Source organism: Orycteropus afer, unplaced genomic scaffold (genome assembly GCF_000298275.1).
Source record: "Orycteropus afer afer isolate SDZICR_OR568_19922 unplaced genomic scaffold, OryAfe1.0 scaffold00011, whole genome shotgun sequence".
NCBI classification, from domain to species: domain Eukaryota; kingdom Metazoa; phylum Chordata; class Mammalia; order Tubulidentata; family Orycteropodidae; genus Orycteropus; species Orycteropus afer.
This window is the reverse complement of record NW_006921598.1, coordinates 13,543,781-13,558,762: the sequence shown is the minus strand read 5'-3', so window position 1 is coordinate 13,558,762 and position 14,982 is coordinate 13,543,781. Positions and strand designations below refer to the sequence as shown.

Genomic DNA, 14,982 nt, shown 5'->3' with positions numbered 1-14,982 from the left:
GCTATATTCTACCCACAAATTAAATGAGTATCTGCCTGTATGTATATTTGACTGACTTAACCTTTCTCATTCGTTATTATTTTTTAAAATCAACCTATCACCTTAAACACAAAATAAGATTCTCATCCAGCACATAGGCCACAATGAATTAGATGGTTGAGTGCATTAAAAAAAAAAACTATTCTGAGACTTAATGGGGCTTCTATTTTAACACTGATAAATTATAACTATCAAAAAAGTTAATATGCCATCAGGACATTACAATGGTATAAAAATGAAAGAATAAAAAAAGTGAATAGGTCTTTCCACCTTTAGGAAGGTGGGCCTACATGTTAAAAAATAAGATTCAGAAGCCTAGCTTTCAGGTTCAGAACCAATGAGTTGACCAAATATAAAAAACTGAACTTCTGAGCATTTATGAATACAGTTTCAGTATTTAAGAACACCAAAATAGGATTTTATAATCTGTTAACATTCCTATCATCTAGGCTTAAAATCTTAAGCCATTTTTTCCCTCCTTCGTAGGCAGTAAATCAGCAAATCTCCAAAAGTTCGGCAATCTCAGTTCAGCTACTCTAGAATCTGATCCAGAGTAGCTGTTTAGTCTTAACACTTCCTTATAGAATAGCACTACCTCCCTAGCCCATCCACTTCATTTTTAAGCATTTCTCAATTAGAAACTCTTTCTTCAAACTGAGCCAAAATTTACATCACTAAAATTTCTACCCATCAATTCTATTTCTACCTTTCGCAAGACAAAGAATTAATCCACTCCCCCGCCCCTAAACGACAGTGCTTCATGTATCTACACATACATTTCATGACTCAGTTGTTCACCATGCTTGGCCAATCATTCCTTCTCTGCCAATGTTCTCTCTCCGTAAAAAGTGACATTCTTAATATTTTAGATGCAAACTTAGATTGAGGAAAATAAACTAGAAACTATTGGTAATCTACTTCTAGACATCACACCTCTATTACATTTATTCCATGATAGCCTTAGCTTATTTAGAAACCATACCACACTGCTGACTCACACTACAGCTTATAATTTACTCATTAAATTGTGTACAGGACTTGACATTTGTCCCTAACTCAATTCCAGCTTGCTGAATGAACAACCCAATTACATCTTAAGTCACTGATAAAAAGTCAAATAGATCCTATAGCATACTACTAGTAGCGTTATCATTTATCCCTTCAAAATCATTGACCTCTCTTCATCTTACTGCCAACACCCTCCTGGTGTTTGTTCTATTCTCTATCCAAGCATCCTTGTTCTTCTGTCATTTACATCATGCCATGAACACCAAGGCTCAAACTTTAGTAGCACCCTGCAGCTCAGCCTAGCATGGATGATTACCTTCCCCTTTGATTTTATCACATGGTTTTTATCTCCTACTTACTTCCACAAAATGGTGCAACAACTAGAAAAATACAACCTATTTTTCTTCACTATCCCACTCAAACCTCTTTATTACGATGAATTCTGACAATTCTAAAGCAAAGGGATATACCCCTTCATCCCTCTTCTACCTTTTATACCACTTGCTGACACTTAATTGCAGTTCGCTTCTCATATCCTATAAACTCATGAAAAAACAGGATCAAATGACTTAGTATGTCCAAAGCAAATTTTCATATTAAGCACACTAAATATGTGCTAAATTGCTACTGAAGGATGTTGTGAATCCATGTTGTCAGTTGTATTCATCAAAATGGTTTACACACATTATGCTAATGTGTACACTTTGGTGAATAAAGCCATCAATGACTATTAAAATAGAAATCATTTATACACATGTTTATAAGAGGCACCATTAGCATTTTCAGCAGGGTTATTTCCATTATATACCATTGCAGCACCACTGGCTCTGGGCTCAAATTCCAACAGCACACCACAGGAATGCATACACACCTTGGCCTGCCCTTCTTAGTCTTCATGACAACTACAAAAATCGTACTTATTTCCAGATAATGCCTAAGAGGAAAAGGAAAGCGGGAGTTCCTCATCACCTATTAATATACTCTAACCCCTTCACGTGATGATGGCCCACAATAACTTGGGAAATGAAGCTACAAAACTTTAAATAGCAAAATGGCATATGGGCTATACAGAAATGTTATAAATTCTTCTGTCATAAATGATGCATCAGATGGAGATGGTCAGCCAGTCAAGTTATTTATCCAGCATCTAATATATTATGGCAGTGTTCTAAAATTTAGGGACACAGGGGAGAAAAAGAGCTTATATTCTGATTTGAAGAACAAAAAAGGCAAAGTATTGCTAGAAAGATAATAAAGAGGAGAAAGAGCTGGGGAGAAGGGATTGGAGAGATAAGCAAAAGATCATCACAGACAGGGCTCCTTCAAGGGTAATCATTTTCAGCATGGGAAATGTGATCTAATCTAAGGTGTTGAATGGTACACTGTAAAGGAACTATGAAAGGTAAAAAGACTAGTCAGAAGGATTTGCCAGTCATCCAGCAAAAGATGAATGGGTCCTTTAGACTAGGATGGTAACAGTGAAGATGGTGAAGAGTGGTTAGATACAAAAAAATACTTTGGCAGCAGAGACATAACTTACTTCCCAAGCTCCTATTAACACTACCAAAACCACATGTAACTTTAAAAAAAAAAAACACCCCAACCATTTGGTGACATTTAGCTATCCTGTATTGCTGGCTTAAAAGGCAGTGCAAATGGTTAAACACAAGGCTACTAAGTGAAAGGCTGGAAATTCAAGGCACCCAGAGGCACCTCAGAAGAAAATCCTAGCGAACTACTTCCAAAAAGTCAAAGCCATTTAAAACTCCTATAGAGCATCTACACTTAAACATATGCATTGCTGAGTCAGAATAGACCCAAAAGCAACTGATTTGATTTGATTTTACTTAGCACACACGCAAGCTAAACAAAACAAGTGTATAACTAAAGTGTTGGGTCTTAGGCAAGTCATCCAGCCTTTTCATTCATCTACAGAATGAAGACAATTCTACTTACCTTAAAGAAAGGGCTGAAATGGCATTTTAAAATATTAATGTAGAACATACCACAGCTCTTGTCCCTTAAAAAGCACTCTAGTGACAGTTGCTATTTTCTCTTTCCACAAGTTCAGATCTTGCTTCTCTAGCTTGACTATCATCATTTTAAGGCTGAATTTTTCAAAATACAAGGTATATGCTAGCTAAAAACAGGGTCACTTTAAGTTTGCAGCTGCTTCTAACTTCATGTCTCTTCTTTTGCAAGTAACATCAATTAATCCATTTTCACAAGTAATTCAAATACAAATTTTAAATCTACAACTGTTTAATGTAGAACAAAAACCACTGCTGTATCAGTATTAAAAAAATAAGGTCCAACACATAAACTATCTACACTTGAAATATTCCTCAAGACACTTAAAGCATGAGAAAACAGAGAAGGTGCTTCAATCGTCTCTGATCATAAACAATGCAAAAGCATTTTCTCAACGTTTGCTTATATGTAACTAGAATGACTCTTACTTTCTAATATAAAAATTCAACTTAAATAAAACTGTAATTTAAATACAATCTTAAAATATAATAGAGAAGTAGGGATAATTTCTAAAATATGCTCCAATAAGCACTCAAGGGATTGCCCTGTAATTCCCAGGAAGGATAGCAATTTCACAAATACAGAGTAGCAAAAAATATCCAAATCAACTTGTATTTCTCTAGAATGTTTCAAATACTTCATTTCCTCAAATCTAGTCCTGTTACTGTGTATTAAAGACAAATCTCCCAGTTCTACTATTACCATAACCCTTGCCAAAGTAATACCACCACTTAGCACGGAGTCAATTCGTACCCATGCCAAAGTAAAGCATCCTTTAAAAACAAGAATGGTTCGATTCATCCCACTAGATATATACCACTACCATTAGGACTATCCTTCAAAAAGGCACCATAATGCAAAGCCTCCTATTCATCAGATAGTAAAAAATAACCATGCCCCTAGACAAGAACTCAAATCACAACAGAGAAGCACAAGAAAAGAAGAAAATAATTAGTTCCTAGACCAATCAAAAGGCTGCTTGGTTATTTGTAATTTATTCATTATAGCTAAAAACTAGCTATATTAATAAGATTTTAAAACTAGGCAGCCTACAGCATTACAATTTTGAATTTTAAGATATTACTTGTTAAACCAAAGCAACTGTCTAAACTGAAACATATTTCATGTGTACTTGCCAGTCACTCAAAATCATGTTACAATTGGAGTATCCAGCACTCTTCTCTAATAATGTACCGTTAAGTGTTCTGGAATCTAGAAATTCCCAGAACCTACTATAATTAGCATATTTTGATACCAAGAATTAAGTAACCTACAAATGTCAGTTTAATTACTCCTTTTAAAAATGTTAATACACAAACCATTACTTATGCAACCAAGTAACCATTTACTATTAAACGAAATTAAAACTTTACATAAAAACTCGAGAACTAAAAAGATCTGACATCACTGGTTATTCAGTAAGATAGCGCATTACCGCCCAGATCACTTTGCGTTTTCACATTAAAACATACCATTACTTTATTGGTACTCTACACAAAAACGTTCTATTTTTTTAATAGAAAATTATTAAACTGGATGATTTATAAAGTACCTCTTTTTCCAAGCTCTAGAAATCCTTAATTTTTATCTGAACTGCTAAATGTAAGTTTGACACAGCTCAGAGGTTTCTAATAAATGGCTCTACTAAGAGCTACATCTCCTCTGAAATAGGAAGCATTCTTTTAAGCAGGCAAAAATCAGACATAATTTAAAAAGAAATACCTAACCATCTGAATCCTTTTAAAAGACTCTTACAGAACACTTTTAAGCAGCATAATTTTATACAGTAAACCTTTACCATATTCAATTACTCATACTAATGGAGGGATTCATGCAATACAAAACAGCAGAACAAAATATCATTCTTTTATTTTTCTTCCTTAAGGTTTGTCTTAAGGTGCAAGTGATAGCTCTGATGGTAAACCAAGAAGGGAAAATTCCTCAGTAGGGGAAAACAGTCTTAGGATTTTAAATTTGCTTTGATTTACCCATACATAAGCCCAATAAGGCTTATACATTATATATAAATTATATTTTTTGGTATATTTCATAGGTTGAAATCAATCCTTGGCTTCCTAAAACTATGAAATGCAGAAACCACTTGAGTCATAGAATTTAATAACATTAATTTGAAAGAAAGTTAAATAACCTATAATTCAAACCATTAAAAATCCCTCTTTTAATAAGCTGAGAAAAAAGTAAAAATCTAACCCACTCATCACAAAAATCTTTTATTTCATTAAACATACATAATTATAATGTCTTTGTGAAATATTTTGGAAATACGGAAGAACCAGGTCTGTACAGAAACTATGGAAGCCCTAACTATTACAGTCACTTTATTACATCTTTTTACATCCCTATAATGAAAAAAACAAAAATGAAAATCACTAAGCCAGATGTTTCAAACAAATGATTACTAGGAATTCTGCCATACTATCTTATTGATCCTGAACACTAATACAATGTGTGCATAAGGAATGTGTAAGACACTGACTTATCAGCAATTCAAAAGATACCTGGCTTAACCCTTAAACACAGTAAGAAAAAAAACGACATGGAAAATAATGAAGACAGAAGGGAAAAAAAACTTACCAGTTTAACAGCCTCCTGAGCTGCTTCTTTTGTACAAAAAGTGACAAACGCATAACCTCTATTGAGACCAGTAAGTGGATCCATCATTAAACGAAGATCCCATATAGGTCCAGCTTTCTCAAATAATGGAACAAGCTCATCCTCAAACAGATCTCTTGGGATCTTCCCCACAAATATCTGTAAATCAAAATATGAAGTAAAAACCATGGAGAATTTCTTTAGGTAATAAGATACTTGTACATTTACTACAAAAGGTACAAATTTTCAGTTTCTTTACCTCAGTGCCAACAGAAGGCTGCTGACCTGAATAAATGGAATCTGGAGGCGGTCCCCCATACTTCCTCTGTCCAGTGGTCACATCAAGTGTGTAGCCTGTTCTTTCCAAGAGTGCCTTGAAAAGTTCAAATGTCATCAATACATTTAACAAGACCACATGCATGCATTTAATAGTTCAAGTCAATCCGGTTCAAATTCTTCCAAACTGTCTTGGCAACACTCCTTATAAAGAGACCTCTGGTGTCTATTTTACAATTTTCCCTTTAACATTTACTTGGTAAAGCCCTACCTTATAATCAACACTTCATGATCCTACTCAAATTATTTTCTACTCTTCAATTAGTTAATGAATTATGCTTAGTAAACAACTAATAAAAAATTAAGATACTAATCCATTAACAACTTTCAAGGCAAGGTCTAACACTACTATGCCTCCTGAAAACTCAGCATCCAATCTTGCTGAGTTTTAAGTCTCTCTTGAGACTCTTCCTCTTCAGAAAGGAGTTAAATAAGTTACCTCTTCAAGTCTGGATTTCTTATCCAATACTGATTACTCTATCCATAGGTACACACCCCCATTCAGGGCATTTCACCAACATTTACAGAAATTACAGTTCTTAAACTAAGTCTAGAAACTTGGGAGCTACAGTAAAAATAACTTTTTCATTTCATATTCAAGAACTATGCTTCACAAAACAGCATGGATTATTCAGAAAAATAAGAGTCAAAATGATTTTGAAAACTTCGTAAAATTTCAACAATGTGACTTATGTTCTACATTTTAACTCCATAAAGGAATTTTCAAAATTTATACAAGTCTTATTGACTCATTATCACTATTTCTTTATCTCATAGGCAAAGAAAAGTACTAAAAAGCAATCCACCATTAACCTAAGCCTGGCAATCCGTTAGGTTTACAGTCAAGAAAACCTACGAAACAATTCTATTCTGTAACCAATAGTCAGAATCAACTCAGTTGACAACAATTAAATAGCTGGCTGGTAAATTGTGAAATAAAAACACGCTAAACACAGCAATGTGACAAAACTTATCAAAAGACTGAAATAATTTGAGGTCACCTCAGTCTAAAAATATAAATGATCATATTTTATATAACATTTTCTACTGACCAAAAATCATTACTTTTGAGGGAAAAAACCCATAAACGTGTTCATGCTTTTACATGTTAACAAAACAGGCTAACAAAAAGCTACCTATTTTTGGCATCTTTTTCTATTACACACAAGTTTCAAATGCTTCAGGGTCAACACTGGGTTAGTAACAAAACTAAAACTTAAATCTATGACAATCATATAAACTAAACCATGGAGTAGTTCATATCTTCTCTGCTTCCTGTGATTTCTAGCTATAATGATTCCTTAACTCTTACATGACTCAAATAATACTTTTGGTCAATCTGAAAAAACTATTTCCTCCCTAAGATGTTTTATAAATATGTCTCTAAACCTTCCTTGCCACAATTTGAATTCTATTTTATAGCTTTAAGCTATCCCTTTGCAAATATAGACTGAAAGGAACTACAAAATTACACTAGAACTGAACTTTCAAGCTTTTATAAAATGTTAATAAATCCAAACTCCCAAATGTATTTTAATTACAAATGGGGCAAACGTCCTCCATTTTTATGGAAAAATTACTTCAAACTAACTCCAATCATAAACAGATTGGTAAAAGTCTCAAATTTATAGTTATGTCTAACATATTCCATTCCAATCTTGTCCATAATCAAGGCATCCCTCTTCACATACAATTAAATCACCACCCAACAACCTATGCCTCACTGATTTTCTTAAACCATAATCCCTGGTTCAAGAGCACTGGCAGGCTATATTAAGAACACCAAGTTAAAACCAACACAAAGATCAAAACCTAGTTGAATTTGCGGTTAGTTTTTTATAAAATATTCAAAAAAAAACTTTCACTCCCACTGTTTCCTCATTTACATACTAAATAATTTTATTCTTAAATACTACTTTTAGAAATAAACAACTTAATAACCCATACTAGTAAGAGGGGAAAAAAAGAGTGTTAAAATTTATTTAAGGTTCAAGAACACTTAAGCTGGACTGGAAGTTTTTCGAATAGTGTCTAGAAATACAACGGATGTATTTCTTTAAAATTTTTATTTGGAATACCAATTAGCACAAATTTAAAGTAAATGAGATTGGGCAACCTACTTCCATAGAGATACCACCCAGGAAACCCAAGGAGGGGTCGCTATGAGTCGAATCAACTCAATGGCAGTTGAGGTTTTTTTTAAAAGCTGGGTTAAAATAAATAAATAAAAATACTTAAAAAAAGATTAATAAATTATCTCAATATATTAATTCTCAACATCTTACCCTCCAGGGCTATTTATCACCCTTGAGTGTGACTATTTCACACTCAAGGGCTATTTATCAAAGCTAGGAAATAGCTAAAAACCTTAAAATTGAAGGAGATAAAGAAGCAATTTTGAAGACATACCTTAATTTTTGCCTCATCTGGTCCTTTGCTAGAATCTGCTACTTTGGTCCCTTGTTTTTCTCTCTGCCTGTAAGTCTTCATGACTCCACATAAAAAGGCACTTTTGTTCTGTAAAGAAATTTTCCAATCATGTTGAACAGTGTAGTCAAATCTCCATCCAGTTAAATAACACTTAACAAAGTACAAAAAACTACTCAAATTATAATTTTTCTTACACTGACATTAAATTAACATTACCTGAACATGAGAGAGATCACTGTCTTTAAACTGTTGAAGAACTGCCAATGCACCGTCTTCATTGAATTCTTTTAATGCTTCGATAGCTCTTTCATCTAAATCACTATGTGCAACTAGCCCTGGAGAAGAGAAAACTTCGTAAGTTGTCAAGTTCTGGTATTTTTGGAAAATGTTTTTTAGAAATGATCATGTTGGCCAATACAGGTATATGTATGCCAACTAACAAGTCTACTAATCCCCCTTATCTACATAATGAAAAACACACATACTTTACCCATTTTGAACTGCATTCTGAAATAACACTTCAACCACATTTACAATGAATCAACTTCATTATATCTTGTTTTGTGTCTAAGACAGTTCTGAACACTAAATATTCCTACAATAAAATATATAGGCTTACAAATCCTATAATCAACCAACAAAGTACCAAGCATGACAACTGAACCTCTATTCAATTTCAAATACCACTAGAAAAAAGTAACAGCCACACCAAGAAAGACAAGGTCCAAGACTACAGTTACCAAGTTAGTTAACAAGAATCCTACTATAAAAATACCCCAAAAAAAGTCACATGGCCTGCTCCCAACATTAGCAGCTGTTGCTACTGTCTTATACTTATCCATCCTGCCAAACAGCCTTTAGCACCTATCCCTCCCTTCTTCCCTCCCTTCATACACCCTAACTTGTAGTTCAAAGCTGAATTAAGCAACTATCACAACAAGTCAAAACTCCAGTTCCCACACTTATTGGAAACCACAAAAAGTTGCTATTTTAGCTCAAAGCCAGAAATCCAATAGAAAAATTTCATAATATAATTTTGCAAGTGTTAGTTCTTACCTGCAACGTAAATTTCATCTAGTTTTTCAGCAACTTTCTGTGGTAAACCAGCATCAAGCAATGTCTGAAAATTTTCTGAATGGATAACTGCAGAAGTAGTATCCATGGGCTCTTCAGTACCATTTCCATTAACATGTTCTGTAGCCATGTTTCCAGAGATCTGTTCAAACGCAATAAGCAAAATTAAACTACAATCTTCAAAAATAGAGGATAAAATGAGAGCCCCAATATTTACTTTCTCTACCATTTACTACACCAGCCAGCCTGTGCCTTCCTTTCAAGAGGCCTTACTTTAAAGTCACTATCGTCTGACAAGCCAGATTTAGAGAGCGGGTCACAGAAGGACCGATTCACTATGGTTTTCCTTAGTACCACCCCTGACTCACCTGCTAACACTCCCTAGGAGAACCCTATTACAAATAAGAGCCCAATTAGCCAGGACGCGCCAGCGTGCCACATGCAGCTGTGCCGGTAACAAGAACGAGGTGTGTGGAGAAAGCTAAACTGGGCTTGTTCCTTCTCAAAGGTAAACCCCCAAAGTGCGCGCTTTTCCCGCCAGCCGCTTATAAATCAGTAACAACAGTCAGTAAAGAACAAAGCACTCACACAAGCTACCTTTCCCACCACCCATTTTCTCCACTCTTCACCCCCGCACCCCAAAAGGCCGCCCTCGACTCCGCACCCAGAGCGGCGGCCTCACCGCCCATTAGAAACACGTGCTCTGCGCCTTCAGATGTCCTACAACTTCCTTCAACGAAAACCCACCGAGTCCCACGCCAAGACGACCATCACCGGCTCCCAACATCAACCCGAAATCGTGGTCAGAGCCCCCAGAAAACAGCAGCAATACAATCTCGTCTCTCAACACCGAGGCCACGGCGGCGCCTGGCCACAGGCTCTCCCCGCCCCCCAGCGCCGCCGTCTCCGCTGTGACACATGGCTCTCTCCGCCCCAGGCGCTCCCCGGGCGCCGGCGACCGGGTCGCTCTCCTGCCCCGCCGAGACGTGACCTGCGGCCCGATCTGCAAGCCCCCACCCCTCGCCTGTCGGTGCAGCGACTGCGGCGCTGGGGCTGGTAACTCCGCGGCGTGAGGGCGTTCCGCGAACTGCCCAACGACCGCCAGACCCCAAGCACCACCCAAGCCTGTCGCGCGGCTGCGGGACACAGGAGCTGTTCCTCTCCGCCCACTCCCGCGCCGCAGCGACGGCCACGACAGCACCAACTCTGCCGCCGCTCGCGATCCACGCGGGCCAAGGAACAGCAGAGGCGCCTCCTCCCCGTAGCGCCGCAGACAAAGCCCGAACAGCAGCAGCACATGGAGAAGAGACGGAAGTAGCGGCGCGGGCCGCGGCCTACTCCCAGATAGCCCCAGTCAACGTGCTCCTCTACCCCTTGGAATCCATTTTCCAGAAAAGCCGGTTTCTCCCCGCGCCACCCTCCCCCAGCTCACTCCACGATGTCATGGAGCTCCCCACCCAGACCCAGGTACTGCTGGTTGTTACCTCCCCGTTGGGCTGCGGCGGAGGAATCCTGTCCAAGGGAATCGGGTTGCGGGAAACGCGTGCTCGCTGCTCCCTCTGTCCAGCGCGAGTGGAGCTGTTGTAAAATGGCGGCCGAAGCTCACGCCGCTGGCAGCAAACCCGATCCAGTTCCACTCGCCTCCGAGCGCGCTCCCGGTGCGCGCGCGCGCGCCCGCGTGACCCCCCCCTTCTCTTCCCTCCCTCGCGCGTCCGCTTCTCTCACTCACTCCCTCAGCCCCTGCCCTCCTCCAGCTCCTCCTTCTCCCCCTACCACTACTTCCAGCCTTCGCCTGCCTTCTTCTGTCTTTCTTCTTCCCCTCCCTGCTCCTTCCCTCCCCCCCACTGCTCCCACTCTCGTCCGCGGTCGCTCAGGCACGAGTGGCCGCCTGTTCCCCTCCTTGTTTGCTCAAACGCTCGCTCACTCCCTCCCTCGCTCGCTCTCCCGGTCCCGTCCCACAGTCCCTGCCGAGCCGGCTCCTCTCTTTCTCTCTCCCGCGCTGACGTGACGACGTAGCCTACGCCTTGGGACGCGCGCCCGGGAGCTCCGCCCCGCACCCAGCCTCCTCCCTAGCTCCTCACCCCATGGTGGGCGCGAGACCCCGCCCTTCCGCTCCAGCGGCAACAGAGGGGCCGAGAGTGAATGAAAGGCCCGCCCCTTCCCCTCCCGACACTCCCTCTCCCGCTCCCCCTCCAGGCGGGGCGGGCCGGCTCAGCGTGTCCCACTCGTTCTCCTTTGTCAGGAGACAAGCATCTCCCTACCCCACCCCCCCCCCCCTCCCCCCCCCCCCACCGCAGTACCACGCGCACGCCACCCCCACCGAACTGCTGCCCGCCCCTCCCCCGTCCCGTCCGGGACCAGCTGAGCACCAGGCGGGGGCGCGGTGCGCGACAGCAGCTTCGCGGAGGGCACCCACCGGTCTCTGCGCGCCGGGCCCCCGCCCCTGGCGCTGTTGCCGCGTAGCCGTTCCAGGCGGTGTCCACGCCGCGCCGCCCGGCGCTTGCTTGCTCGGGAAGCTGCAGGCGCACGTGTCCCCCGGGGCGGGGCGAGGCAGACAATGGGGCCGCGGGGGAGGGGGTTGGCTCAGAGACCGGCGGACCCTCGGGCCTGGTGGCCCTAGGTTCTCGGATAACGGGAGTCGCCTCAGAGAGACCTGTCTCCCCTGACGGACTGTGGGGTCGCCGGGAACCCCGTGCCCGCGTGCCTGTGCTCTCCCGAGGAAGTTGACCGGAGGGAGGGGCGCCCGAGCCTCGGACATGGAAAAGCCGGCTGCTTTTGAGGGGGACCGGGCTGGCTCCAATGAAGAAAAGAACGGCTCCCGCTTTGGGGATGACATGAAGGCCAGATTTGGAAGCGAAGTCACCCGGTGGTGAAGAGTTGTGCAATCTGCCTTTTCAGTCCCTGGCCTTTTAAGCAGTGTAGAGCTTCCTAATAGCACAGTTTGAGCAACTTGATGCAGGACAAGCAGGCTGGTTAGGGCAACTGTGAAGAAAAGACCTGTTTCTTTTCAAAAAACTTGGCGACTAAGTGCTATGTGAAATGACGTTTCCTTTGTAACTGTTCTCTAGGTACAAGGAAAACAAAGGCATTTAAATTTTAGACGCGATGTGGATACTAATTTTACCTAATGTAGCAGTAATGAAAAATAGTATTGTCTCTTGATTAAAAACCAAGCTTATTTTATAGAACTCACTGGTTTCCCAAATAAGACTAGGCTATGATACCAACCAGTGGCTTGAGGAAAAGTTAGATAAGCATTTTTCAAAACGCTTAATCACATAAACTACAGGATTGTTTTCATAGGAACCTGGAGCAAAATCTGAATTACTTCATGAAAGTAATATCTAGTCAGCCTATTTAGCAAAGATCTGAGAGCTTTATTATCTAAAATCCCTTCATATCAAATATTTACTTGTTACGGTACTCAGCTCTTAAAGAAATAGGGATTTTAGTTCGTATTCCAAACGTCCTGAATAATAGTATAGGTAAAACATTAATGTGTAACCATTGTTCTACATCCTACTTTGGTGAGTAGTGACTGGACTCTTAAGAAAAGTTTGCCAGCGGCCATGGAGATCCAGCAATTGGTCTCTCTTCATCAGAGCAAACAAGAATGAAGAAAACCTAAGATACATGGAAACAGTTAGTCTAAGGAACTAATGGATCAAGTGAACCTCAGCCTATATGACTAAGAGCAGAACTAGAAGGTGCCTGCTGCCACCATCAACCATTTGGAAACGGATCAGCAGAAGATCCTGGATAGAGTGGGAGAACAATGTGAAACACAATTCAACATCATAGAAAGACCAGGTTTACTGGTCTTGATAGCTTGGTGAGTCCCTCAAGACTATGGCCCCTAGTTACCTTTCAGGTCTGGAAATGAACTCACTCCCATGGTTTCCAGCCAAACAATGGACAAGCATATAGGATGAATATTTACATCAAGTAGATACACTCTTTAAAACAAGCAATCATAGGAGAACAAAAGGGTAGTATTTGCACAGGAAGATAGCTCAAGGGACAGGAATTCATAGAAGAGAAGGACACAGGGAAGAGGTAACTACACGGAGGAAATGGGAAGAGAGCTGTTTGTTACATTGTGGGAACTGTAGTCAATGTCATGAAATAAATGGGTATGAATTGTATGGAAAATGAATTTTCTCTGTAAACATTCACCCAAATCAAAAATTTTTAAATAAATAAATAAAAGCTTGCAAGCAGCCATCTAAGAAGCAAAAATTGGTCTCTCCTCCTCAGGAGCAAAGAAAACTGAAGAAAGTCAAAGACACGTGAAAACAATTAGTCCCAGGGACTAGCAGACCGTGGAAACCTCACCGTACATGACCCTGAGACCCAAAGAACTAGGTGGTGCTCGGCTACCACTATAAACCACTCCAAAAAGCATCAAAATAGGAGATCTTAGATAGAATGGGAGAAAAATGTGGAACAAAACTCAAAATCTAAAAAGACCGGGCTTACTGGTCTGATAAAGACTGGTGAAACACTGAGACTATGGCCCCTAGAACAATGTGGAACAAAACTCAAAATTATAAAAAAGGCCAAGCTTGCGGGTCAGATAGAGCCTGGTGAAATGCCCAAGACTATGGTCCCTAGTTACCGGTTAAGTGTGGAATTGAACTCACTCCCATGGTTTCCAGTCAAACAGTAGACAGCTATAGAAGGTGAACATTTACACCAAGTACACTCCTTACAAAAATCAACCATGGGAGATCAGAGGAACAATGTTTCCACAGGGAGATAGCTGAGAAGGCAAGAATGCATAGGAAAGAAGGACACAGGAAGAGGTAACCACAGGGAGGAAGAAAGTGGGAAGAGAGACGTTGTATTATGCAGTGATTGTGGTGAAAGTATCTCTCTGTATTCCTGATTTCACTTCTTTGGGGTATATGCCTAGGAGTGGAATTGCTGGATTATATGGTAATTTCTGTTTAAATTTTTGAGGAACCACCAAACTGAAACATTTTTAAGGTCTCCTAGCTCAAACATTGTTATGATGCATAAAACTATTTCTTAAACTCTTTCTCTGACATACCACTGCTTAACAAAATTCAGACATCCAATGAGAAGCTCTGATGGCGTAATGGTTAAAGCGTTTGGCTGCTAACCAAAAAGTCAGTGGTTCGAACCCATCAGCCTCTAGAGAGAAAGATGAGGCAGTCTGCTTCTGTAAAGATTCACAGCCTTGGAATCCCTATAGGGTATTTTTACTCTGTCCTAAATGGTTGCTCTGAGTAGAAATCAACTCGATGGCAGTGAGTTTGATTTGGATTTGCTAAGTAAGACTTTCCCCATTTAAGGGGAGTGTATCCAAGATCATATATAGGGTTGGCAGACAATGGGCCTATAAGTTTATGTGAATGATCAGAATTCCCAGGTATATAGTAGAGCTGACAAGGGGCAAGGTTAAGGTCATTGCTTGGTCACAGCCAG

General features: G+C 40.4%; 1 protein-coding gene across 1 annotated transcript in view; it reads right to left on the bottom strand.

Moving 5' to 3' along the window:
• The window catches only part of LOC103205681 (synaptotagmin binding cytoplasmic RNA interacting protein), a 22,349-nt gene extending 11,232 nt beyond the window's left edge, over positions 1-11,117 (bottom strand). The window contains exons 1-6 of the mRNA XM_007951067.2: positions 11,016-11,117; positions 9,514-9,673; positions 8,674-8,792; positions 8,437-8,544; positions 5,951-6,064; positions 5,674-5,850 (exon numbers count right to left, since the gene is read on the bottom strand). Coding sequence (XP_007949258.1) covers positions 5,674-5,850; positions 5,951-6,064; positions 8,437-8,544; positions 8,674-8,792; positions 9,514-9,661 — 666 coding nt within the window. The 5' untranslated portion in view covers positions 9,662-9,673; positions 11,016-11,117. The remainder of the gene's footprint in view (positions 1-5,673; positions 5,851-5,950; positions 6,065-8,436; positions 8,545-8,673; positions 8,793-9,513; positions 9,674-11,015) is intronic.
• Positions 11,118-14,982: the final 3,865 nt, after the last annotated feature.